The 27,550-nt window shown below is 37.9% G+C and overlaps 2 protein-coding genes across 2 annotated transcripts; one reads left to right on the top strand and one right to left on the bottom strand.

Moving 5' to 3' along the window:
- The first annotated feature begins 994 nt into the window (after positions 1-994).
- Positions 995-21,007, top strand: colgalt2b (collagen beta(1-O)galactosyltransferase 2b). Its single transcript, XM_082189059.1, has 12 exons — positions 995-1,380; positions 10,462-10,572; positions 11,428-11,545; positions 11,640-11,774; positions 12,184-12,388; positions 13,567-13,686; positions 14,194-14,267; positions 14,420-14,526; positions 14,646-14,778; positions 17,148-17,275; positions 17,385-17,591; positions 19,666-21,007. Exons 1-12 carry the CDS (start codon positions 1,151-1,153, stop codon positions 19,937-19,939), a joined length of 1,842 nt encoding a protein of 613 aa, XP_082045185.1. The 5' UTR covers positions 995-1,150; the 3' UTR covers positions 19,940-21,007.
- Positions 21,008-22,861: 1,854 nt separating this feature from the next.
- On the bottom strand, positions 22,862-26,095 carry mpeg1.2 (macrophage expressed 1, tandem duplicate 2). Its single transcript, XM_082189041.1, has 2 exons — positions 25,615-26,095; positions 22,862-24,959 (listed from the first exon to the last, which is right to left on the bottom strand). The coding sequence occupies exons 1-2, from the start codon at positions 26,059-26,061 to the stop codon at positions 23,259-23,261; spliced, it is 2,148 nt and encodes a 715-aa protein (XP_082045167.1). The 5' UTR covers positions 26,062-26,095; the 3' UTR covers positions 22,862-23,258.
- Between the last annotated feature and the right edge of the window lie 1,455 nt (positions 26,096-27,550).

The following is a 27,550-nucleotide window of genomic DNA, read 5'->3' as shown; positions in this document are numbered from 1 at the left end:
GAATTTAGTAGGGTAAACGAATTCCACCAGGCAAACCGCACAAACATTTTCTAAATGCTAACTGCCATTAAAAAATAATAACATTTTGATTTAAAAGACTCGCTCATTTTATACTCTGTTCTTTCACTTTTAAACACTAGGGGCCGCCATAATATTAAATGTAGGCTAATCGTTTTTAACAGCGCAACGAAATGCAGAAGTGAAGTCAAATGTCCCTCGAGAAAAGAAAAAAAAATCCCTTCTTCAGGTGGGCTACTTTTAAAAGATTTCTGTCAAAAACTAAATAAGCCCGTCTAAGAATAGCCTATACACTATTGTAATCGTGTTTCGCGCCCAAATGCCATATTTTGATAGGCTACAGTTATTATAGCTACAAACAATACAATTTACTGCTTGCTATTCGCCAAAAATGAAATTATTTAGAACGTCAGAAGAAAATCTGAAAGCCGTTTGAATGGGATTCCAGAGCGTGCAGGGATCAGCAGGTGTCAGCTGTAGTGAATTCGATCATGATCATGAACTCTCAGAAGTGTTGGGATACACACGAGACGCGAATGGAATGAGATCGAGCACCCGATCCTGATGATGGAATTAAATGAGCAATGAGGAAAGAATGGGGGAAAGAATGGGGGAAAGGGAAAAATAAAGCGCTCTGGACAACATCGTTTCAAAAGCAAAAATAATAAATAAACAATTATATATTCTTTAATTTTCACCTTTATTATAGGCTACATAATATAACATATAGGCCTATTAGCTGCCTAGGCCATATAGCCTATGGGTTGGGTTATGCGGTAAAAAATATAATTTTGACCTGATATAGAATCAAAGGAAGTTTAATATAGTGAAACAAACGTGTGTGTGTGTGTGTGTGTGTGTGTGTGTGTGTGTGTGTGTGTGTGTGTGTGTGTATGACTAACTTCATATCTCATCCTTAAGCTCCTCACTGATCTATCCTGGTGATGGTGAAGAAGTGTGTGAAAATCTGGAGGAGGCAACCCACTTTCTCAAAGGTGACCACTCTAAACCTCTCCACCTCTCTCTACTCCTCCTTACCCACCCTCTCTCTGTCTTTCAGCCTCTCATTCACTCACATACAGTCGGCTACCCCGCTCAGGTTGTGACAGCGGTGCATGTCCATCAGGCAGAGATGCCGGCTGAGGGATTCGTGATTGTAGCTGTGATTTGCGCTCTGATGGCGCAAAACTGCCGTGGGGAACTTGTGGCTCACGTGCAGGACCTTAATCCCGTGCCCGAATCCTCCCTGCTTAAACCCAAAGTCATGATCGCGATTTTGGCTCGGAATTCGGCGCACAGCCTGCCGTATTACTTGGGCTGCATCGACCGCCTGGACTACCCGAAGGACCGGATTGCGATATGGTGAGAATCTGTTGAGTGCTGCTGTTGAGGACGTGTAATGTGTGTGTGAGAGAGATGAGATGGTTTGCTTTTGCAGCAAGTGTGATGGTTGAAAACTGAGAAGGTCTTGTACATAGTGGAGTTATTGTGGAGCGCGCGCATGCAGGTAAGGTTAGGTTAATGAAAACCTTCTGGCAGATAGAGGAACAGAGACGCCGCTGTCTGCGTGAAGCAGACCTGTAAAAGCGGTTTACTACACTGTCACGCGTGTGAGCAAGGATTTAATTACATGTTAAATGAAGATGAAAGACTTTTTGCTGATTAGGCAACATGTCCTATCGGTTCTCTTAATAGCCTATTAGAGTGCAAATTTTTTAAATTACGTTTTAAAGAACTTCTGTCAACATAATTTTTGGGGCGCAATTAGTTTACTTTCGTACAGAGCAAACCTACAGTAGTCCTACGTGAACAATCTGAACATCTGCGTTTGCTACATACTTGTAATATGGGAATGCTAATAATCAATCAATAAAATCTGAAAAGTAATGTTTTGTAACGTCCGAAACATAAATCACTCGAATTGCTTACTGTGAACTTAAATTGAGCGACTTCTTATATGGAGTAGGCTTATATTTATTTGCACTGACTAACTTGTAAACTTTTGTAAAAGCTGATAAAACGCACAGGATATGCCATGATGTATATATGTACAAATATAGGCTATATCCCCCATATTGTGATGTAGATCAGAGTGAAAAAATAAAGAAAAAGAAAAAAATATATAGGCTGGGGTTTTGATATGCATTAGTTGTTGACTGGAGCTTGATATGTGGGTGTTGCATTCAAAAGTGAATGCAGATTTAATGCAAGCTTGTAAAAAATCTGCATATGTCACCAGAGAGAAGCCTGTCGATTTCACCATAAGGTCCAGTTGTGACATTTTGATTAATATTATTTAAAAAATTATAATAATCATGAATAAATTGTTCACAGTAAGATAAGTAACATGCATTTAGAAAATATATAAGGTGAATTTTCATTTTATGACAACCTGAAATGAATTAGCTGTCTTTGGATTATATTTCTTGTATGTGCACTATCAGGAAGACCTTCAGCAGTTTACTGAACAAACGGAGCAGTCAAATGACAGGCTGAAAGTCTCACTGCTTTGCGAAAGAATGCTGGGAATTAGGGGGAAGAAAGGATGGAGAGAGAGAGAGAGAGGAAAGGGCAGGGGAGGGGCACTGTTGAAAATTACACAGGGGCACCACGAGTGGCCTAACAATCCACATTCCATCCCTATTGACCATGTGCAGAGGTCACCCACTACTATGACACCTCTCTCCCACTTTCTCTTCTCTGATTTGCTATGGAAGTACCTCAGATTGGATCAGAGACGGTATAAGGTGGAGGAGAATTTGAGTATGACGGCACTAGAATTTGCATGTGCATTAACTCAGCTAGCCTGAAAAATACTGTTATAGCATGATTGGAACAGAATAAGCGACACTTAAAATAGTATTTTATTGCTGTAATTGCTGTAATCCTGACTAACAGTTTGGAAATTTTGTCTTTTTCTGTTCAAGTAAATAATTGCTGTAGCCTACTTGTATACCTAAGGTATCCAATATGGCCACCAAGTGTGCCGTTAAATGAAAACTCACTGGATATATTGGTTAAATGCAAGTTATTGATCTTACTGTGAACAGTTCCCTGCATGTTTAATCAATATACCATAATTTGGACTAATAGTGAAATAACAGACTTCTCTCTACTGATGTATGCAGGACTTCTCCAATCAATTTGTTCACTTTAACCCTTTATTACAAGCTCGCATTGAGATCTGCGTCCATCCAATCAACAACCAATGAGTAGTTCCAAATCCCCGCCTTTACATTTTTTCTTTTTCAATAATCCGTTTCACTTGGATGTACTTTGCAATATGGAAGAAAAGATCTGTCGCCACTTCTGTTACATCACAAATTTAAAGGGACCTTGATTACAGTGAGAGTTTCTGCAATAGACTGCTTTAGCATGAGCAAAGCTACTGTAATGCTGAAGAGAATTGTGATTGCAAACATGGGAGACCGAGAGGGCAATCTCATCTGACACTGTCCTGATTAATGACTCTGACAGTCTTTAGTAATAAAGAGGGAAGTTTTAAAGAGTGTGAATCCAGCATCATGTTCCCCAGAGGCAAAGTCCTGTAATTAGTGAAACGGTGTTCAAGCTAATGCTGCTAACACAGCTTATGACCTAAGTTAGACATGACTGATCAAGTTACAGTCAGATTTATTAAACACAGACTCGTTTATGAGAGCTGACTGATCTTTTGTGCCTGTCTACTTGTCTTATCGGCATGATATGATTTTCTTGACAACTATGCAAGAAGTTTCCCTTTGGACTCAGGTGTTCGTTCCAGCAGTTATGAGGCTGTTGTTGAGGAATGCTGGGCATTTTGGCAAGTTAAATTAACAAAGCATGGTGAATAAAACAAAGCAGTTGAGAAAAGGATAGAGATATGTTGGGTACTGAGCTGAAGGAAATCTGTAAATGATTGTTTGCATGAGCGTTGCTATAATCAAAACCCTGGCACAGTATCAGTTCAGTGGGGTTTAAAGCCTAACTTGAACTTTTCTGCCGCTCTCCTTCAGTATTGTTCTTTTCAACATGTCCAGAACCAGTTTCTGCTCTTTCCAACCATAGTTGCATCCATTTAGTAGTCCATCCCATACACTCAAACCTCAGAAGGCCTCAAGGGGTTCAAGAGTAGAGGAACAATAGTGCACAAAAGTCCAGACGGCAGGACGATTGCTGGCTTTAGTCACGGCTGTCTAGAGTCGAGCTGGAGCAGTAGTTTATTGGTGTGCAGTGTGTTGAGTTAGGGCAGGTGACCAAATAATCTGTTATGTAAAAATGTAATGGTTAAAAAAGCCATGTAATATCATAAGAGACTGTGTCAGGACTGAATAAAATAGTAATTTAACTTAGTTGGAAAGCCCTTGGTCGTATAGGTCGTATATTACATTCTAGACCCAAAAAGAACTGTAATATTGTGAAAAATTATTACCATTTTAAATAACTGTTGTCTCTTGTAATACATTCTCAAAATGTAATTTCGTCCTGTGATGCAAAGCTGAATTTTTTAACAGACATTACTCCAGTCTGCAGTGTCACATGATCCTTCAGAAATCATTCTAATGTGCTGATTTGCTGCTCAAGAAACATTTCTGATTATTATTAATGTTGAAAACAGTTGTACTGCTTTCTTTTTGATGTAGCCTAGTATGTAAAGTTCAAAAGAAAAGCATTAATTTTAAATATAAATCTTTTGTAACATTAAATAAAAATAAAAATTACAATCACTTTTGATTTGATCAAATGCGTCCTTGCTGAACAAAAGATTACTTCTTTGAAAAAGTTGTACTGACTGGTAGTGTATATAATTCTAATTAGTTTTTGCAAAAAGAAATGTATACATATAGGCTAATAGCTCATCAAAATTTAAATGTCGCATCGTTTTCATTGTGTCACTTTCTTGCAACTCTGGAGTGATTAGTCACATGGCTCAGTTGATTTACTCAAAATGTTCTGTGGTCCAGTGCAGCTGCTATTGAGATATTTGGGAATGCTTATGCATAGCTCTCCCCAGAGATTATAATAGACTTCCTTGGGTCTGACAATCTAATAGGCTTTTGTCACAGTCTAAGTTGTCTTAGGTTGTCCCAAATGGCACACTTACCTTAAGAACTGATGACAAAAGACAGGCATGCGTGAAGTGAGCAGCTCTGCAGGGGCATATTTTAGTGAATAGCGAGGTATTTCGTGAGGTTTGTGTTGCTGTCTGCTGGATTCATCCTTCTAGTAAACCGCTGGGATTACTAACAATGTCTACACAGCAAGCAATCAATTTATCTGTCACCCGCTCACTGTTTCAATCTTTTTCTCTCATTTTTTTTCACTGTCTCTTGCTCTTGTTCAGATACATTTTCACAGTGTAGCTGATGTGTTTATATTCTCAGGAAGGTGGAGGGAGAGTCTCTGAGTCTATGTGAATGTTTGATGAACTCTGTCAGTGCGTCAGGTGAGACTGTGGGAATCTCTCCTTCTCTAGGGTAGTCTATGATCCTACTGTATAGTATGTGCTTGAACAAAACATTTTTGTCTTTACCGATGTGTGCTTGTTTTGTGTGATTTCCTTCTGAAAGATTTACAATTAATTTGAGTCTTTGTTGCTTTTATCAGGTTTGTAACTCCAAAACAGATGTATAAGAGAACAATGAGGCATTGAAAAGCTCATAAAACTATATTGATGTGGATGGATCTGCTATACAATCTCTGAGGCTGTAGTTTGCAGCTGTATCAAATTAAATATATTGGTACTTTTAATGTGAATGTGATTATGTACTTGTAAAAAATGTGTTTTGTTAAATGTCATGAAGCTGGTACTTGGCATAAATTGCTAGTTTCAGCAGGGATGAACTGTCATCATACTCTATAGTTGTGTTTGTGTGTGACATGGCAGAGCTGTGTTGACAGAGGATGGCTGGAGGAATTTGAGCACAGCAGAGTTTTCACGAGCCCTTTTGCCCCCTCCTCAATCTACAGAGCCAGTGAGCCACGTCAGCTCATGCATGGGGGCAGAGCCACTGCAAAGCAAACACACACATGCACACGGTTTTGTGTATTATCAGGATTTTCATAGACATAATAATTGTATACTGTACTTCAAACTTTACATTCTATCCCCTAACCCTAAACCTACCCCTTACAAAAACATTCCACATTTTTACATAAAAAACAAAAACATAATTTAGTATGATTTATAAGCTGTTTTCCTCATGGGGACCGAAAAAAAGGCCCCCACAAGGACAAGGATTTGGGATATTGCCATCGTTTCCCCATAACGTAGGATTGTATTGTATAGACAAAAACAGTTCTTCAAAATATATTGTGTTTTGTCAGAAGAGAATAAGTCCTACAGTTTTGGAACGACATGAGGGTGAGCAAATAATGACTTTGAATTAAACAAATTGCATGAACCATCCCTTCAATTTATGAGTGTGGTGGGTCGCATCAGCACAGGTGATGTTATAAATCATCAGAGCATCTAAAAGAAAATCAGCGCTGATATAGAAAAGATACTTGTGTATTATTCAAGACTGTTCTCTGTCATTATTTACACACATGCTCATAATACAACAGACACTGTCATTGTTATAGTTGAAACAGGTAATTGGCCTAGTAAGAAGTTTTTTACTGTCTTGTCTGAGCACGTTTAGATTAGCGTTTCGTTTTTATCAATCTATGTGGTTTATCCAATTCAGGATTTTTTTCCATGTAATTAATCTTTTTTCTGTTTATCTGTGATGGCTGTACTGTGCAGGTGGAAAGAGCATAAGATGTGTGTGTATGGAGGTGAGTAGCATGTGGTGTCCAGATGCTGTCAATAATAAGGTCATATGGAGGAGAAACAGAGAGACAAAAAGAGAGAGTGAGCCTCGAGCTGTCAGATAATGAGTTGGAGACTTACAATAAACTTCAAAAAGGTTTTTATAAGCGAAGTCCTGCTTCCTCCAAGCACAGCAGGAGCGCATGCATACATACAAATCTAGAGTTAAATATCCTGCCATGCACACACACGCAGCCCTAAACACTTTTCATCACCTTTATCATTAGGTCCACAGAATAGTGCAAGTGAAATAACTTTCAGTAGTAAAAGGTGTTTAACAGTGAAATTACTTGCTGCTTGGACTGAGGATTTATGTCCCAAACATAAATAAAAAAAAAGAAAGAATATAAATCAATACACAGATAGGGGCAAGTACTTAAATAATTGCACCTGGACCATTTTCAGAAAATGAAGTGTATGTAACGTGGTCAGTGTCAGATGTCTGTTGTGGCCCTTGGGTGTGGAAATTTGTTAGAGATCGAAAGGTGAGAGTGAAAGGTGAGGAGAATGTGTCTGCCCGGATATATAACTGATAGAACCTTCAGAAACCAGAAGTTTGAGTCATTCATAGGCTGGCAGGTTTGAATTCTTCAGGCTGTTTGCTTGTCCGGTCATGAATATGAATGTTGACTCCTGTAGCCAGAGCTAAGACACAGGCTCAAAGACTTCAAACAGGCAGAAATTCACTGACTTGAATTTATTAATTTTTTAAATCATTATACATTGTTCTTTTGATTTTGAGAAAAATATGATCCAGATATTTTCTTTTCTCATCATATACAGACATCTTGCAAGCATATAGTAATATAGCATAAAGTCATGCAGAAATCATAAAACTCCATACCCACCAGAGATTGTGTGCATACTTGCACACTTCCACACTTCAGCATGTGAATATGTGTAGTTTTCTTTGTCATGGATCAACATAACCCAAAATGCATTGTTTGGGTCTCGCCCCAGGAGGGTTGGAGAGCCATTAGAGAGGCATTTACAGAGATGCAGAGTGCCCATTTATTCCAGATGTTTATATCGGTTGCAGCAGTGTGATGGAATCACAATTATATAAACCTCATATAAATGCTAGAATGAACAGAGAACTGATGAACATAAGAATGAAAAATTGCATGCAAAGAAAAGCTAACACACGTGTATTTATCCTCATTTAATAACATGCACATGCATTGCTTTTCTGCCTCATTGTTCGTTCTGATTTTGAAGGATTCTTCACAGATGTTCTGGAAAAATTGCAGCTTGAAGGGCTGTTTTCCTTTTAAAACAACTGTGGCACACTTACATTCGCTGAAGTCATCAGAAAAGCAGTGCGTGTCTGAAACCAGTGATCTTTTTGACACGGCATTACCTGTCATTACCTGTGTGTCAGGTGTTTCGAACCAGTGATAAAGAACCAGACTGCTTATCAAGCTCAGTGCTGTCTGTTCCCCCTGCTGTCATACACTCATAAAACCATGGACACACATAAAGCATACTTAAAACACATACAACAACTTAGCCTGTATTTTTGGAACTCTTTGTCGGGATATGTTGTAAAGAGCGAGACTGTCTTGACTGAGTTATTGTCTATGTTTGAGTGAGTGACAAAATAGCAGTTGTGGTGCTAGTATCTGTTTGTGGGTGGTGTATGTGAATTTGCAGGTTTACACTAGTATTATTCACTGCAGATGTTCGTGGCAGACATAGGCGTAGATTTGGGAGGCGGCTGTGGTAAAAATATATGTACAGGGTCTGCGAGTAAAAACCAGTGTTGGCGAGTGTATTAAACCGTGTCAATCTCCAGTTGGCGGGTAACATTTTTATGAATTCTAACAATGCAATATTGTGAGAACATGAACGTGAACAAACGAGAAGGACACTCTGGACAGTTGACGGGCCGGTGCTGCATCATCACGAACGTTTAAGCCTTGCCGATTTAAATATTCGAACGTGAGAAGATGCGAAAGGAAACTAAATTCTTTACTCGCAGTGCGTGATACTGAATTGAGCGTTCTTTCACGTCTTCTTGCACTTGAACAGACATATTCAAACAAAATTGTCAAAATGCCCATCTTGGCAAGTATCCTAATATAAACATAGTCAGTTGTCATTAGTGAATGTAAACACTAACAGTTGAGAAAGAAAATGCATTAGCTCTTAAAGTGACAGCAGCCTAATATTCCTGTTGCTGTCTGTTTTAATTAAACAACAAAAGACAAAGAAAAATCTTTTGTAATTTTATTAAGGATTACTCTTTCATGGCTGGTAAAAAAAATCTATGGCTGGTAAATTTTCCATTGGCAGGTGTGGCAAAAAGTTAGTTTTAGTCCCTTTATATACATATATATTTTATTAATATTTTTGTGTTGTTAAAAATATCCAAACGTACTTTTATTTATTTTAATTAATTTACCTGCAAATATAATAGATTAATAGAAAAGATAACACAGGATAGACTTTTTTCCTCAGATAATATATTTTGAATAGCCCATGTTTTGTCTTGTTTCACTGGCAAACAGTTTTTAATCACTTGTTTGACTAAACCTTAGTAAATTTAGCAAAGTTTATGCTTTAAATCAAGTAAACAGTGTAATTTTTTGTTTTTGTTTAGTTTTTTAGCTAAATTTAGGCCTGTATTGTGTAAAGGATGTATAATTTGTACTGGAAGATGAGACAAAATGCTGATTAAGAACAGGCTGATGAATCATTTAACCTTTTTTTGTGCTCTTTTACACATTAGGTGAAAAAAATCCAGTTGAATTTGCCTCGTTGTTGTTGCTTCAATTATCATCCTGCTACTACTGTAGAACAGCCTGCAATACTGTGTATAACAGTATAAATATGAATATAAACACCAGGTGGATTTTATTTCTGGTAAAGTTGGGGCGAGGAAATGTGCATGCGTGTGTGAATGTGACGACTGAGGTGATGTCAATATTTGTTGGTTCTTTCCCACACGGTTTTACTGCAGAGTCCCTGTGCAGTGGAGGTTTCCATTGGCACGGCCAAACAGCCCTGACTCGACTAAGGACACTGTGTGTTTGTTTACATGTGATTTCCACAACCCACAGTGTAGTAATACTGGGAAAACTTACTGTTATGTCACAGCGTTTGTATGTTTGGCGCTTTTAATGTAGTAGAAACATGAATTAGTTGGTCTATTTTGCATACATTTTGTTGCAAGTGATGGTATCTTGTTTTATGGCTCATCTTTTGCATACTTAAATCTGCACTTTATCTCCGAGTTGCCAGCAACATATTTAAGTTTGCTATGCTTGGCTCTTGAAATGCTAATATGAAACTTAGACAATCCATCTTTTACCTCTCACAAGCGGTTGTCAAGTGCCTCACTTCCATGCAAGCCCATAACCGCTCCTGAGGAATTTATCAGCTCTGGGAATACAGCGCTAGCTGCTAGCTAGCACTGTAAAATAGCACTTTTGACGTCTTCATGTGAATTTTAATAGTCTTCTTATCAAGCTCTGCCACAAGTCTTTGAGTCTAGGAGAAGTAAATACTAACTCAAAACATATGGTTCACTGTTTCACCCTAGCCTGAGGGAAGCATCTCTCTTTCACTGCTCCTGATGAGCAGCTGTTTTTGGAGATTGTCTTGTTTATATTAAAATGAAATAAACTCGCCTTTGTCGTTTCTTGAAGGGCTGCAACGGACCATAATGTGGACAACACCACAGCCATCCTGAGAGAATGGCTGAAGAACAGGCAGAGCAGATATCATTACGTGGAGTGGAGACCCATGGATGAGCCACGGTTGGTTAAAAACATCTTGTTTCAGAACAGATGGTTTCAAAGTCAATTAGCACTAATGGCTGTTTATGTCGGGAATTTGCAACATTCTCCTAATCTCTTTCCCATCTAAATCTAATGATTTCCAGAACAGGGATTAAATCATTAATTCTCAACCTCTATGACCTTCTGCCATGGAACACAAATAGAAATGTTTTGAATAATTTCATATTATATTTATATATTATATCATGTTATGTTATACTCATTTTCATGTACTTAAAGAATAAGCACATATGTTTTTAAGCTTAAAAAATTATACAAAAGCACCATAAGTATTATGACAGTGTTCCATATGACTCACGCTATATTCTAAGTCTTCAGAAATCATATGATAGCTTTTTGTGAGAAAAACTTTAAAATTGAAATTTTGTTAATTGACAATCTTGATACTGTGTTCATAAGGAAAGTAACAACGTCTAATTTGTAAACGAGTTGCTCTTTTGAGTCAAATCTTTCTAATGAATCCATTCACAAAACCTAGTCTGAATGATTCTTTCTTAGCAATGCATGTATTTTGTTTTGACATTTACTCAGGTTGCTGAAGATACAAACTGAGAACTAAAACAAAATAATAAAAACTAAAAAGAACATAACATTACACAAAAGTACTGAGTTTGTTTTCTTTTCCCAATCTTATCCCTTATATTTCTTGTTCTTTAAGGCTGAAAAAAAATAGTAGTGCGGTAGATATCTGTAGAAGAAGATAAGATTAAGTTTGTTTATTATAGGAGTAGAAAGAGTTTTCAACCAATTAAACAGAGTTTTATTAAATGTTATTTTAAGAAAAAGTGTATGCATCTTCTTTTCTGATGTAAGGTCATACACGGATGAGTGGGGGCCGAAACACTGGGCTCCGTCTCGTTTCAATCATCTAATGAAGCTCAGGCAGGCGGCACTGAAGACTGCACGAGAACGCTGGGCTGATTATATCCTGGTAAGATGCTGAAATTCTTGTAATAGTTGACTTATTTATGTTGCATCTGTTAGACCCATGTTAAATAAAACCACAAAAAAACGATTTCCCTCAGTTTGTTGACAGTGATAACCTCCTGACCAACCCACGGGTGCTGGATCTCATGATGGCGGAGAATTTCACACTGGTGGCGCCTATGCTGGATTCCCGATCCCTCTACTCAAACTTCTGGTGTGGCATCACACCTCAGGTACAGCTCTGTCAGAAAACAGACTAAAAGAGTAGTATTTTGAAGGGATATTTCACCCAAAAATAATTTACCCACCCTAGTGTTGTTCCAATCCTGTATGAATTTATTTCTTCTGTGGAACATAATAGAAGATATTTTGAGAAATCAAGATTTTATTTTTGTCCATACTATTACTGGTCACCAAAACGCCATATTTTGTGATTTTGCAGGAGAAAGAAAGTCATACAGGTATGGAATGACATGAGGGTGAATAAATTATGACAGAATTTTCATTTTTGGGTGAACTATCCCTATAAGGCAAGATTTCTTCAATAGTACACAGAATGCGTTCAAACTAATTTAAACATTCACAATGAAATCTAATTATGACCAGTACTTCAATAGCCTGGTTTCTCTGCCATCATCTCAGGGTTATTACAAGCGCACCCCAGACTACCAGCCTATCCGTGAGTGGAAGCGTTTGGGCTGTTTCTCAGTTCCCATGGTGCACTCCACCTTCCTGATGGATCTGAGACGTAGCGCCACGCTGGATATGGCCTTCTTCCCACCTCACCCAGACTACAGCTGGGCGTTTGATGACATCATGGTCTTTGCGTTCTCCGCACGACAAACTGGTGAGAGATCTCCACTGGGTTGCTTTAACAGCCGTCCATTAGAAATAACCTCCATTTATCTGACTTATAATGTTTTATAACTTACTATCAACTATAACTAACAATGAACAAAATTTTTTTTTTGCATTTATTAATCTGATAAATGATATATATTTAAGTTAAATATTAAATAATTAAATAAAACCCTATAATTATATTACTGCATTATGACCAAACATGAAAAATTGTATATTTGACATTAAATGTATTCGTTTAGCACATATGATAATCACATATCACAAAATAATATAGATTAAGATTATATATAGATTAAGCCAGGATTAGGCCTCAGTGAAGTTCAATTAGGGCATTTAAGTAGCTTTTATAATGTGCCTTAGAAAAAAACATTACTGGTGTGCATCTTAAGACAAAACAATAGAACTGACATATTTCAAGATATGTCAGTGCAAGTTGCTTTGCACAACCAGGGGAAAATGCTAAAAATGTGTTAGCGTATGTAGAAATGAACATTATACAAGATTATTAAATGTTTCTGAAGTATTTTTCATTGTTAGTTCGTGATAACCTAATGCATGTACTAATGTTAAAACATTGACCATTATCGCAAGTGTTTCCATTTTATTATTCAAGTGTATGAGCTGTTTTTGAAACGAGTGTTTCTAAGCACAGAATGTTTTCCGAGCAAACAGATCAAGGCAGTTAAAGTGGCGTTCCTCTGTTTTTGGGACCCAGAACAGACACGGATCAGAACACAACACATAATTCACAGCACCTCCAACTGTCCAGCTCCAGTATATGTTGCTGAGGAGGGTTTGTGTTAGTGTAGCGTCAATGCCGGATAATCCTGTGGTTAATATAACCAGCTCCATCTGGGTGTTTTTATGGCCTCTTTGGGTGTTTGTGGATAATCAGGAAATAATGTGTGTCTGTGTGTGTCTGTGTGTGAGAGGGAGAGAGAGCATGCTGTGGAGTTACAGTAATCCAGAGAACACACAGCTAACACAAAGTCGATAAATCAGGATTCCAAACTCAACCATAATTACAAACTGTAACAGCACACAAACACATATTAATGATGTAACACTCATGTTTCTAGTTGTATTGGGTGGGCTATACAGTGTTTGCATGCAGATCATTTCCATGAAGTGTATGTATTATGCTGTTGTTTTTCTCTGTAGGTGTACAGATGTACGTGTGTAACAGAGAACATTACGGTTTTCTGCCTGTACCTCTGAAGGCCCAGCAAAGTGTAGAAGATGAGAAGGAGAGTTTCATACACACCATCACTGAGGCCATGAGTAAGTATTATACAATACTAATTATATATAAAATAAATTGATGTTCATTCATTCATATATATATATACTGACCACATACATTTGAACAGTAGTGTATATATCTATATATGCATACATGCACTCTCACATGCATTTGTTTTTTTGTCATGGAGGGGATTTTCCTTTGACTTCTTTTGTTTTTATGCTGAGCTTATGTTTTCTTTTCGTTGCCTTAACCCTAAACATAACACTCACTGAAACCTTTGTGAATTATTATGTTTTCATGACGACATTGAGTATATTTATAAGGTGTTTTCTTCTTGGGGACCGTTGGCAAACACACACACACCCATAATGAAGCACACCCATGGCCACTGCCCCTAATAAACCACCCTTTTTCCAGCACTTCAACTTTTAAATTTATATTTTCAACCTCTGTTAATTGGAGGTTATATTTACATTTTGTTATGTTCCAATGTATAACTGTCAGATGTGCATTTAATCAGCGTCAAATGCCTTTTCTTACAGTTGATCATAACATAAAACCCTCTGAGTTCCTCTTCACTCCACCCAAACCCCAGGACAAGATGGGCTTTGATGAGGTGAGAGAGCAGAATCTCTGGAATGCCTTGCTTGACTGGACACTCTTGATAGTTATCCTGCAGAGAAACTTCAGCTGATTTAAGCTTCTTTGAAGTGACATTTTCTTATTTTGTCCTGCTTCATTCTCTCTCGTTCTCTCTTTTCCCCTCAGATCTTTCTGATTAATCTGAAGCGGAGGCTGGACCGAAGGGAACGGATGTTGAACACAATGGCGGTGCTGGGTGTTGAGGCTACGTTGATTGATGCTGTAGATGGGAAGTAGGTCATCAAGTTCTGTGGCATCACATTTATGATGTTTGGGTATTTCAAAATGTGGCAGAACAATTCAAGTGAAAGTGCTTCAGATTTTGTTGATCTTACCTTCTGTACTCTCTCAGGTCACTGAATACATCTCAGCTTCAGGCTCTAGGTATAGAGATGATCCCGGAATATAAAGATCCTTACTCCGGTAGGGTTCTGACACGCGGAGAGATTGGCTGCTTCCTCAGCCACCACTTCACCTGGAAACAGGTAAACACACACTCACATATAAACAAATATGTGGCACTTTAAAAAAACGGGGTACAGAATATGGTCCAAAGTAAAAAAAAAGTAGGGTAGGTAATAATTTTTCTAAAAAAAAAACATTCCAAATTTGTTTAAACTGTCTTTATATACCAATACATAATTAAAATGTAAGTACTCTGAAAAAGAAAATATAAAAATCGAGTGACTGTAGACCTTTTAATCTGCAATAAACACAGCTCATTATTTCCATTCACTCCACCCCCTGCCTTCTGAGCTCCTTCCAAAGCCACGCCCCCAAAACACATGAACGCGCGACGCCAAACGCTCAGGCTGGAACAAGACGCATTTATTACCTGAGACGAGTGGAGAGGAAGGAGCGCAGTACATACAGTGACATCATGTCAGAATCACATGTAATAAAATACCTAACTTTATCACTATGAATATAAACAAATAAGATTTCTTTTAGTACTCACTATCAAGCTAGCATATCGATAATGGTAAAGTTTCATTCGGTAACAAGCTATATTTATAAGGCAAAACTAAAAACAGGTTGCATTGATACACGTTTTTCCATTACCATCAGTTACACTGTGATGAAGATGAATTTCGTGTAAGATTCATAACATATACGGTGTTTTGCATGTAAGAGTTTCCATGATGAAAACATTGTTGACTCTAATGAAGACTAACGTACACTCCGAGTCCGGAGACAAGTACCGCATCGTCGGTTCGAGGACAGGTCCGGGGTTGAGGGCGAAGCAGAGGAGGTCGTTCAAGAGCGCGGGCAGGGTCCGAGGAAGTAGTTTTTGCCTTGTTTGCCTTCGCTGACTGCATATGCAGGTGCTTTGAGCTGAATATTTCCGGGAACGGTGACATGTGATGAGTGCACGCCGGGCAGCGCGCGCAGTGGGGCTCGGGGCGGGCACGAGACATGAAGGCATCTGATTGGTTCTTTACATTCGCACCGAATGGCAGTGATTGGTCAGAGTTTTTACTGTCCTGCAGCTGCTACAGAGGTCTGATTTTTTTCATTCCTTTTTCTAAACACATAATGTATTGACTACTATCAGGATGGAAGGACCATTTCACCCAGTATAAAAAAAAGTGTTTCTGAACAGGATTGCCTACCCTACCTTTAACACGTAGTGGAAGGTGTCCTTAAAGTCCCCCTGTAGTCAATCATTTTATCCCTTAAAACTCACATTTGATCACCAAAATGAAATGTTTAAAAGAAAATTCCTTAAAAAAAAAAAGATTCTTCATGCCTTAAAATAGCTTGAATGATACTCTACTTCCTTGCCTCATTTTGTATACGAGGTTCTATGAATATGCAAATTAGCTCCGCCTCCACTCACTTGCACCAGCTCAGAGATCCACTCGTTGACGATCACACATTGACATGATTGGTTACAAGGTAGTTTGTGATGTCAGAAACACCAGCGATTTCAAACCACGTTTTTGAGACTGTCTTTGGTTCACTGGAGAAAATACTCAGCAATGGTGTTGACTTATGAATTTGCACATGGTTTGTCTTAAAGCATATTAAAAACACTGCATAGACATATAAACAACATTAAAAGCTTCATTTTCACCACTGGGGGACTTTAAGCAAATGCTGATTGTCAACATCAGGATGTCAGTCAAACTAAATATCATTAGATTACAGAGACTTTATTTTCTTTAAATTTTATATAAAGTGTGCGATTTTTATTTATTTATTTATTTTGTGCACAATTTGGGATGCGTCTAAATGGAATTTTAAACTTTAAAAAATGTTCTTGTTTTTTTTTAGCGTAACATCAAATAAATATTATGCAAAACATAAAATTAAATACATGAAAATTATTGGGAAAAATGTAAATGGGAAACCATAAATTAAAGAATAATATTGGTTTAATACATTTTTTATTCTTATAACTTATGTAAAAGAGTTGAATGGTTGAGCTTGACATTCTTTCAAGACTAAGATTTGTATAAAAATGTATATATGTTTTATGTTAGATGATTTTTTTTCTTCTTTAGGTTTATTTAACACTTCTAATAATTATCACAACAAAACATGGAATTTGTGCCTCTACTGCTTTAAAATAAAGACCTTGTTTGCTGAATGTGCTCTATATTTGGACACAAACACAGGGACACTGGAGTTCCTGTGTCTTTGTTTTGCCTTTAATGGCATCTTTTAAGATTATGGCTGTTAGTTTTTAACATAAACCAAATTTATTAATATAGTAATAACTGTACAGTTAATATCAGCTGGACAAGCAACACTCCAGTAAATGTTACCATTTGCTGAAACAATCATTTCAAAAGACAGCGTGTTTTCTGTTTAGTCCCAGTAGTTTACAGGTGCACAATGTGTGTAATAGGTGGTGGAGAGGGGTCTGCAACATGTGCTGGTGTTGGAGGATGACGTGAGGTTTGAGCCTCGGTTTAAGAGGAGGTTACAGACCATCATGGAGGATGTTGAAAAAGCTCAGCTGAACTGGGACCTCATGTAAGAATAACACCAGCTGATAACAAGCACATGATAACATCTTTTCACCGCTCACAAAAAAATCTTTCTACATCTCTACATCTTTCTCTTTCTTCGTCTTTCTCCATAGATATGTGGGCCGTAAGCGGATGCAAGTAGCTCAGCCGGAGGTGTCTGTAGAGAGTGTGAATAACTTGGTGAAGGCCGATTACTCGTACTGGACTCTAGGTTACGCTCTTTCACAGCAGGGGGCCAAGAAACTCCTCGCTGCTCAGCCACTTGGCAAGATGCTCCCTGTAGACGAGTTCCTGCCAGTCATGTTCAACAAACACCCTAAGTGAGTGAGATGGATGGATGGATGGATGGATGGATGGATGCACAGATGGATGGATGGATGGATAGATGGATGGATGGATGGATGGATGGATGGATGCACAGATGGATGGATGGATGGATAGATGGATGGATGGATGGATGGATGGATGGATGGATGGATGCACAGATGGATGCACAGATGGATGCACAGATGGATGGATGGATGGATGGATGGATGGATGGATGGATGGATGGATGGATGGATGGATGGATGCACAGATGGGTGGATGCTTATTCCTAAATGACAACGATTCGGCTATGTCTATTAAACCTTTGAAAAGTACGATCACATCTGACCCATAGAGCAGTTGTCATGTATAGGTATAAAACAGCTTCACAGTCTTTTCAACCACACAAGAATCACTATTTCTGTCACAGTAATTAAAATTGTTCACAGAAGTACTGAGATAAAAGTTTGTAGTTCAGATATAAACACTGGTGTCTACATTAGCGATCAAAATAGAGTAAATGGCCTTTTGGAGGTATCTTGACACTTCAAATAAAGATTATATCAATTACATTGTTACATCAGTAGGTGGCGACAAGTGACTGAAAATGTGTTTACCATTGAATCATTCATTCAAGAGATTTATTTAAAAACGCTAATTCATCCAGTAATGAAACAAGTGAAGTCTTTATGAGTGAGCCACTGAATCATTCATTCAAACTGTTTTTAAAAATTAGTTAAAATTACGTTATTTTGTGATTCTCAATTTATCCAGAATCGTGTAGCTATAGATAGATAGGTAGGTAGATAGATTTATTTTATTTTTTTGCAGCGGTTACACACAGGCACACACTGAGGCTGTATTGCTGAGTGGCACAGACACAGTGATAGATTGTTCAGAGTGAGAAAATAAGTATGGTGTCCCTGCTGGGTCACACAATGACTGCCTTTCTACCTCATTTCCTCTAGTGGGAGAACTGCTCAGGACTGGTTGTGCCCCCATATGTGTCGCCTTTACTGGCCCTTCTCTTTTCTCTCCTTCAGCACCCTGCGGTCCTTCTCCCCTGTTGTCTAGCATTCTCCGGCTTCCCCTGTCTTTCCCCCTGCTCTTTCTTTGAGGAATTTTGGGAAGGGCCAGTTCTTCCTGTTGCCCCGTATTAGAGGGACAAAATTCCCATTGATAGCTGAGTTTGGGGGAAGGGCCATTGGTATAAGACAGATGGATTACTGTATAAATATACTCAACTTTCTGTGTGTTTTGGTGTGTGTGTGTGTGTGTGTGTGTGAGAGAGAGAGAGAGAGTGAGATAAAGACTCATTGTGTACCCCAAGTGAGTGAATTTACTCTTGTATATAAGCGTAAAGTGTAGTAAAAAATGAAATGTTTTCATGTCCTATGGAGATTATCTAGCATAGCCATCATAGAATCACAGAATCATTACTAAATATAATATAAAATATATACATTATGTAAATATTCATTTTAACATTATATACTCTACCGTTCAAAGGTTTGGGGTTCAATGGTTAAATATTTGTTTAAAAGAAATTAATACTTGCGTTTCTTTTGAAGTTTAGTTTCCAAAAAAAAAAAAATTAAACTTTTTTTTTTTTTTTTTTTTTGAAGTTTAGTTTCCAAAAAAAAAAAAAAAATTAAACAGCACAACTGTTGTCAACATTGATAATAATAATAAATGTTCCTTGAGCATGAGATCAGCATATTAGAATGATTTATGAAGGATCATGTGACACTGACTGGAGTAATGATGCTGAAAATTCTGCTTTTTATATATATAAATGGAAAACAGTTATTTTAAATTGTAATACTTTTTCACAATATTACTATTATAATGTATTGTTGTTTAAATAAATGCCACCTTGGTGAGCAGAAGAAACATCTTTAAAAAACCTTACCAACCCCAAACTTTTGAACAGTATATAAATCACATAAAAAAACGTTATGAATAATTTATCCACAAATTTTTTTTTCTTTCTTCCTGTTTGTAATTTTTCCCATGCCCTTGCTTTTCTTCCCCCCTCATCTTTGCACTCTCTCTCTCTCTCTCTCTCTCTCTCTCTCTCTCTCTCAGTGAGGCATACATGTCTCACTTTGATTCCAGGGATCTTCGTGCTTTCTCTGTTGAGCCATTGCTGTTGTACCCAACACACTATACGGGCGAGCCGGGTTACTTCAGCGACACTGAGACGTCCACTATTTGGGATGACGAGGCTGTCAACACAGACTGGGACAGACAGTATGCCCAAAAAACTACCCAGCAGGCACAAATTCGCTCTGTCGCCCAGAACAGTGTCACCGGGGACACACCACCGCCTGCGTCCCGAGCCTCGCGAGACGAACTCTGAGTTCTCTATGTGTTCATGAACTACACAACTGAATGACAAAACACACTGACTCATTGACAGCTCACTCCTCAATGTCCAGCAGTCCCCTCCTCCTTGGCGACACATCAACCAATAGCATGACAGCTGGCTGGGATGCTCGAACACCATTGGCTGGCTGATTGATTTTGCACAAAGACACACAAGCTCTTTTTGTTTCCACTTTATTTATTTCATCATGCCTTCCAGAGACATTGAGGGCCCAAATTGTCCCTGATGGACACTTCAAAGTGTTTGAAGGATGTGGACACTGCGGAAGGACTGGACAGAGAAACACAGACATATGATAGTTAGATTTGGTTTTGTTAGTCAATGAGCAAGACAGATGAATCTTTATTTTAAAGTTTTCTTTTTATATTGTAATATAAAAACAGATATAGTTTATGCGCAGTTTAATAAAAGAATCGTATGCCTGTCCACATTTCTACTGTATATTATCAGGAAAGAAATAATATTTTAAGTTGATGTATTTTCATAGAATCACCAAATCACTTTTAAATGTCATTCATGTGTCAAGTATATTTTAGAGCTCAAAATTAAGAGCATTGGTTACATACTTGTTTGGAAGTTGTTCAAATCTGCAGTTTTCTCATGTTTTTAAGTTAAATTGCCATAGAAGGAGAACATGGGACTCCATGTGACACATCATTGAAGACACACACTGGTCATTAAGTATGTGAATTAATGAATGAGGACAGCTGTACAAAATCTATTTCAAAGTGTGTGTGAGACAAGTGGTGCTTTTGTGTTATTGTTAACATCCTATTGTCACTAAGTCCTTTCCAGAATATTCCTGGAGGCTCAAAAAGATACATATTCCATGTATCTTAAAAGAGTGTATGATTCAACTGGGCATTATGTCATGTATAATAATTAGAAATAGCTCTCATTTTTTCCAGACACACTTGTATTTTTCCACCCAGCAGGCTGGCTCCTGTTCTCTGACTGTCTATTTCATTACCTTCTTTGAAGATGTCATGGTGCTGGTGGTGGGCTGATTCAATAAAACTGACCGATCAATACTGTAATGCATCTAATGATGTCCAGGAAAGCCTCAGATTCATTTTGATATATCAGCAACCTTTTTGTGCTTGGTTAGTTAACTGTCATCTTGAATAACATGTACTTCCAACAGCCTCAGGCTGTTTCTCTGCTAAACTCTCATAGATGTGTTTGAAACCTCCATTCAGTGTAGAAGTTGAGTACTTACTTGGGTTATTGTTTAAATGGGCGGCTCCTGCATTTGGCTACCAAAACATGGCACATTCTGAAAACAACCACAAATAAGCTTGCCATTTCAGAATGTGACGCCAATTTTATTTGTTCTGTGAGTAAATAAGAGATGTTTATTAAAAGCAGCTCACAATTTTACCAGTGCTAAAATGTCAAGTCTGTGCCATCACTGCAATTAGTTTAACTGATACATTTAGTTCACTTGACATTATTGTGATAGAATAAAGAGCAGGAAGGCCTTTTGTTTTTACAAATCAGAATGGGAATCATAGCATGACATAAATATGTAGTAGCCTACAGTAGATGTCTTGCTATATTATTTCGGTGGTGTAGGCTACACTATGGTCTGCATTTCAATATAAACGCTCAACGCAATCTGTTTTATGAGTAGCAAAATGCTGTTTGGTAGTTCCTTCCTGCTGTAATATTAGGAGACCCTGCCATCTGCTGGAGCAAAGTGGTATTGCAGTTTGTCTGTGAGGTTCAAAGGCATGGTGGGTAATGGTGACTCAAAACTTTCATATCGGTGTCCATGCATGCTGGAATGTAGAATGTTATCTGGCCTCTAGAGACATTTCAATCATCATTAAGATAGGATGATAATGCATTTTACACACACACAAATAAAACATGCTGGCTCATGAACTTATACTGTGAATTACTCTTGTATACCAGAGGTGGACAGTAGGCTAACTAACTTACTTATATTTACATTTACTGTAGCCTACTTAAGTACACTTTCTGAGTATCTGTACTTTACTTGAGTATTATTTCATCTGGAAACTTTTTACTTTAACTTCACTACATTTGAAAGACAAATATCATACTTTTTACTCCACTACGTGTCTGTCAAGGTGCTTGAGAAGAAAGTAGCCTAGTAACGTCAGTCAGGGGATGATTTTGGTTGCAGGGGTTGCATTTTGGTTGGAAATACAAGTCGGGTTGACGTCAGAACCCCATAGGCATTCAGAGGCATAAGGTACTGTAAGTATAACATACAACAATGCAACAATAATAAAACAATGCAGTGACATTTAGTTTTTACTTTTGATACTTAGGTACTTTTAAAAACGAGTATGTCTTCTGTACTTTTACTTAAGTAAAAAAATCTGTCTTTACAACTTTTACTTGTAACGGAGTAATATTTGACCAGAAGTACCTGTACTTTCACTCACGTAGTGAGTTGTGTTGTCCACATCTGTTGTATATAGTTTTGTGTCTCTCTCTTTCTTGTTCTAACTGACTGTTTAACTGGCATATCATGTGGATGTGTATTAAGTACTGAAAAGCAGTGCATTTAAGTGTGTTGTGTCTTATGTTGTGTCTTATGTGTGATGTGTTTCCCACATAACTCGTAACCAAATATATCCCTCACAAACAAGCCACTATGACTAATGTTTTTACTATGAGAGGCATGAAGGAAGTACTTGATTTTTTGTGTGTGTTTGTTATCACTATTTGCCATCAAAACCATGTGTTGAATAGAATTGTTTGAATCATTTTTCATGGAATATTGCAGTTCTTATTCCATCAGAAAAAAAAAAATCAATTTTGATTTGATTTTAAGACCACCCAAAATTCACATTCTGATTATATGAAAATGATGTCATCCTTGTGCATTAACAGAGAAATTGACAAAAAACACCAGTAATATCCACTTTCACCCAGATGTTGTTTTTTAATTAAAATATAAAAAAAGAACAATAACAAAAACCAGGCTAAATACAAAAACCTGACTTGACCTGACTCACATGACTTGTCAAGTCATAATAAAACACTCTCAAAACCAGTTTTAAAAAATGAAAACAACACAACAATGCACAGAATGCTAAACACACACTGCAGAAATTTAACCACACATTTTTCTCATTAAAACACTGGACCAGAATAATGTACAAAAATACAAAATACTTCATAATTTTCACAAGCTGTGTTGTAAATACCACCACATCAATATATTCCATGCTAATCATTGTGAAATTTGAATTAAAAGCTGATCAAGATTTTACTCTTAGAATAATTCACATACAGTATCTGTACTCCAACACAACTAAGGTAACAGAGCTTGAGTAGGGTCTTCATTTGTATTCAGTTGCTCTCTCTGACTCTCTACAACACTTTGGCCATCACTGTGGATCTCTTCATAACCCCTGCTTGACCTGAAGTGAGAAAACCTCCTTCTTCGTTTCATTAAGAGGACAATTCCTGCCACCACAACAGCGATCACAGTCATTACACCACAGGCAACACCAGCCTTTTCACCTCCTGACATCTGGGTAGATGACGAATCGAACATTGTGGCCATTTGATTGACTTCACCAGGCTTTGCTAGTCTCCATTGTTTGGTTTCCCCAACCCTTAGCCAGGCTCGATCACCTTCTGTCATCACAACTACAGTGTTTGTCGCCATCATGTTGACCAGAGGTGGTTTTGTGAATGGTGGGAGGCGAATAGGTTTTAACTGGCCACCAGTAAACTCGTCTGATTGGACACAGTACAATACCTGACAGCCATCACTAATGGCAGCAAGATGTTGGCTGTACTGAGGTGGACAACGGTATTCGCCCCTTGCAAGAGGGTTGCCAGATTGGCAGCTAAAGAAACCCCCAAAAGGTACAGAAGATATTGTTCCTGCCTCGTAGTCATTGCTCAAACAAATCATCATGCCATTAGTCAAAAATACTTGTGCAAAGTAATTAGGAGGACAGTCATAAGATTTGGTCAATGGGTTTTGTAAAGATTGTCCAAATAGACCTCCAAAGAGGTATCCAGAGTATGGAGGGACTGTCTGATTTGTGGAACACCAGTAAGTGTCAATTTTTGCACTACGGACATAGTAAGCATTTCCACATACATTTTCACAACAACTCAGAACTAACCAGCATGAATGACATTGCTTATGGCACTCATATTTATTGTAACTCTGCTCTACTGTCTCTGAGTGTAACAAAGAGGAAGCATACGGTTGGCGGCAAGTATAGTCACCAGTATTCGGATTCTTTTGCGCAAGCTCATCACAGATGACATTTCCGTCTGCCGCAGATGGAGAGCATTTTTGGTAAACTCCACCAAAGGTCAAATTGGTGACTGGACCTTCACAGGATTTGTCATTCACATTGGCCTGAAAGTTAAAGTTTGGGGAATTTTGATCTACACATCCTGGAATGGTGTTTATATTGTAGTAGCGCTCTGCGGCCTTTTGGACTGACAAGGCCAGTTTTTGTAAAGTTGGAGCTGGAAGATCAGGAAATGCGGATGGATTGAGGAAATAGTGCAGTGGCATACCAGAGCGGTCAATAGCCACAAGGTTGTTTTGCGTGCTCTCTTGCCATTTCTGCAGAGTGATGCCTTGGTAGAATAAAGCCCCACCGTGGCTCTGAACTATAGAATATGTAATGTTTTGCTGGTAACTAAGGGTTTGAGAGGTTTCCTGGGTTTCCTTGCTACCAAAGTTAAAGTTAACCTTGTTAAAAAAGTTCAAGCCTGCTGATGCAGAGACAGAAGACTTGTCTGACTCACTGTTAGAGATATAAGACCTTTTTATATAGTCCTCTTGGACCAAAGTGGCACCGGCATCGACTCTTGTAATGACATGGGTACCATAATCAAGTATGAGTTTCTCTGACAGATAATTTGCTAGACGCGTTTGATTGTTCTCAATAGCGTCTGTGATTTCCACTATCTGCTGAGCAAAGCGGGAGTCCAGAGTAAAGTCGGGATATACATTAACAGTGTAGAGATGGTTGCGTACCTGAGAAAATATAGAAGAAAAGACAAAACAATTAAAATCGAAATTATATCATTTTCCTGGTCAATTTAGATTTTTTCTTTTTTACTACAAAATAAAGAAATATATGAGCAACTGACTGGGGTATTGTTTTCTCATTAATTTAGAGAAAATAATATCATCTTGAAATGAAAGAAGTCATTATCATTGTTAATTAAGTTTATAAATTAATTTAAGTAGATTCAATTAAATTAGAAAGGCTGCCTGATAGGCTATTTTTAGAGTGTGTGCATATAAACAACAGTAAATTAAAAAGCTCATTATGTGAATATATGTATATTTTGTGTTCATATTAATATTAGTCAATACAAAACATATCCTTGAACAGACACATCCTCAGATTATGACGTGAACACAATGACCAGTCCAGATTTGCACTTTAACGTGAAATGAAACTGGAAGCGAGCGTATCATAGCGCTTGCGAAGGTCAACTTCACTTACGCATATTGCGTACGCTGTGATTGCGCTCCTTTTGACAAACAATTTAGCGTTCTGTGTTCATTTTATATCTCCCTTATGAATGTTAATAATTGATGCATAATAAAAACATTCAAAGAGAACAATTAAGACTGTTACGCTGTAACTATTTTTGGATATTTCAAAACTTTTCTGACTTACCTGAACTCGTGTTGTTACCGAATTGCCTCTCACTTGGTGTGTTTTCATGCGCGTATTTTCTTCAGAGAATTTGCCGTTTAGTACAGGAGGGAAGGAAACGTCTGCATTGATGGATCCTGATGTGGAGCTTTTCTGTTCCAGCCAGGACATGATGGTCTCAGAGTGAGTTTCCACTTCGCTTGTTTTCCGAGGAATAACAAAGACTTCATCTGGGATGAGATAAAGTCCATCCTCTGTGGTCTGGCACTGGGAATAGCTCAGGTTCATCACCCGTCCCATGTCTATGTTGCGCAGGTTATCCCACCCTCCACCTGGGAGCACCTCTAGTGCTGTTAAAGTTGAGTTAATGCGACATTCGCGGAGGCCATTACTAGGTCGAATAAACGCGTTAGACTCGCAGACAGCGACGAAAATGATCAGTAAAGTATATAGGCTCAGTGGCTTCATGGTGGTGTGGAGCACTGACTATTTCTCTCCTCGGGAATTTTTGTCTTTATATATTACTAACAGGAGGTGTGGTCTTGGGAAATTTTGTTTTCATATTCAAGCTAAGACACTATTGTACAAGCTTAGTCAAAATTTCCCAAATGAAGGAAATAGTGCATTTATTAGAAGAATTTATGAACGTTGTGTTTTATGTAGACTGCACAAAAACAGTTGAAGACCAGCTAGACCACTTTAAACCATCTAAGACCCGCCAGCCAACTCACAGATAATTTGAGTTAAAGAACTGATCAAAGAAAATTTAGTTAAAAAAAACTAGAAACCTTCACTATTCATCTTCACTGTCATCTTAAATAACTCCAAAATTACAAACTTGTAAGCAAGGAAAGTATTTAACAAAAACTTTCATCCAAGTTTTTACTGTTTAATATAGCCCAGAGTTCAAGTAACTTTAGTTTCATTTTGTTGGGAATCTCCGCACGTTGTGCAACTGTAAGAGATCTGAAATGTTTTATCTCTTGAACTCCTTCGTTGTCGTCAGCTGAAAAAGTCAGCATGAAGGTTTTGTCATGGTATATTATAGGCTACTGCAATATGTCTGTTCTGTGCTGTTTTATGCTCAAACAAACCGTTGTTAAAACCATTGTCCAGAAACACTGAGTTTTAAATATTAGCAAATTCACATGCTTGCTACACCAATGATAACTAAAGTGTTAGTTCACCCAAACATGAAAAATCTGTCAGAATTTACTCACCCTCATGTCGTTCCAAACCCGTGAGACTCTTGTTCATTTTCGGAAAACAAATTAAGATATTTTTAATGAAATCTGAGAGCTTTCTGTCTCTTCATTGACAGTCTACGCAACTACCACTTTGTCGCTTCAAAAAATTCAGAAAGAGATCGTAAAACTAATCCATATAATAATAATTGTTATTGTACACACTGCAAACCGTTGGGACACACACCTGGAGCAGTGGGCAGCCATTTTTGCTGTGGCACCCGGGGAGCAATTGGGGGTTTGGTGCCTTCCTCAAAGGCACCTCAGTCATTTCCTGCCAGTTTTGAGAATCGAACCCACAACCTTCGGGTTGCCAGTCTGACTCTAACCATTAGGCCACTACTGCCCCCTGTATACTGTGTCCTATTTAGATACTAATATGTAAACTTTTGGTACCAGTATGTACCTTTAAAGTACTAATATGCACTTTTTAGGTACAAAGATGTACCTTTTGAAAGGGTACCGCCCCAGTGACAGCTTTTGTACCTTTTTTCTGAGAGTGCTATCGTCACCAATGATGTAGCCTACTTGACTAAATTGCACTCCAACACTGAAATAATTTAATATTTAACTAAGAAAAAAGGAATTTAAAAGTTAGCCTACATGTAATGGCATTAAATAGGCTACTCAAACCCTGTGCTGGGTTAGGGTCTCACTGTTACGAACTGCTCTGAGACACATACACTTTTTTTTACAGTCACTGTTGAGAAGTT

This window comes from Leuciscus leuciscus (assembly GCF_965113295.1).
Source record: "Leuciscus leuciscus genome assembly, chromosome: 13".
NCBI classification, from domain to species: Eukaryota; Metazoa; Chordata; class Actinopteri; order Cypriniformes; family Leuciscidae; genus Leuciscus; species Leuciscus leuciscus.
Note: the sequence above shows the minus strand (reverse complement) of the source record. Positions and strands in the feature narration are given on the sequence as shown.

Coding starts and splice junctions, on each gene's coding strand:
- colgalt2b (XM_082189059.1), top strand. CDS start 1,151: ATGCCGGCTGAGGGATTCGTGATTGTAGCTGTGATTTGCGCTCTGATG. Junction 14,268..14,419: donor ACAAGATGGGCTTTGATGAG/GTGAGAGAGCAG, acceptor TTTTCCCCTCAG/ATCTTTCTGATTAATCTGAA. Junction 17,592..19,665: donor ATGTTCAACAAACACCCTAA/GTGAGTGAGATG, acceptor TCTCTCTCTCAG/TGAGGCATACATGTCTCACT.
- mpeg1.2 (XM_082189041.1), bottom strand. CDS start 26,061: ATGAAGCCACTGAGCCTATATACTTTACTGATCATTTTCGTCGCTGTC. Junction 24,960..25,614: donor CGGTAACAACACGAGTTCAG/GTAAGTCAGAAA, acceptor ATATTTTCTCAG/GTACGCAACCATCTCTACAC.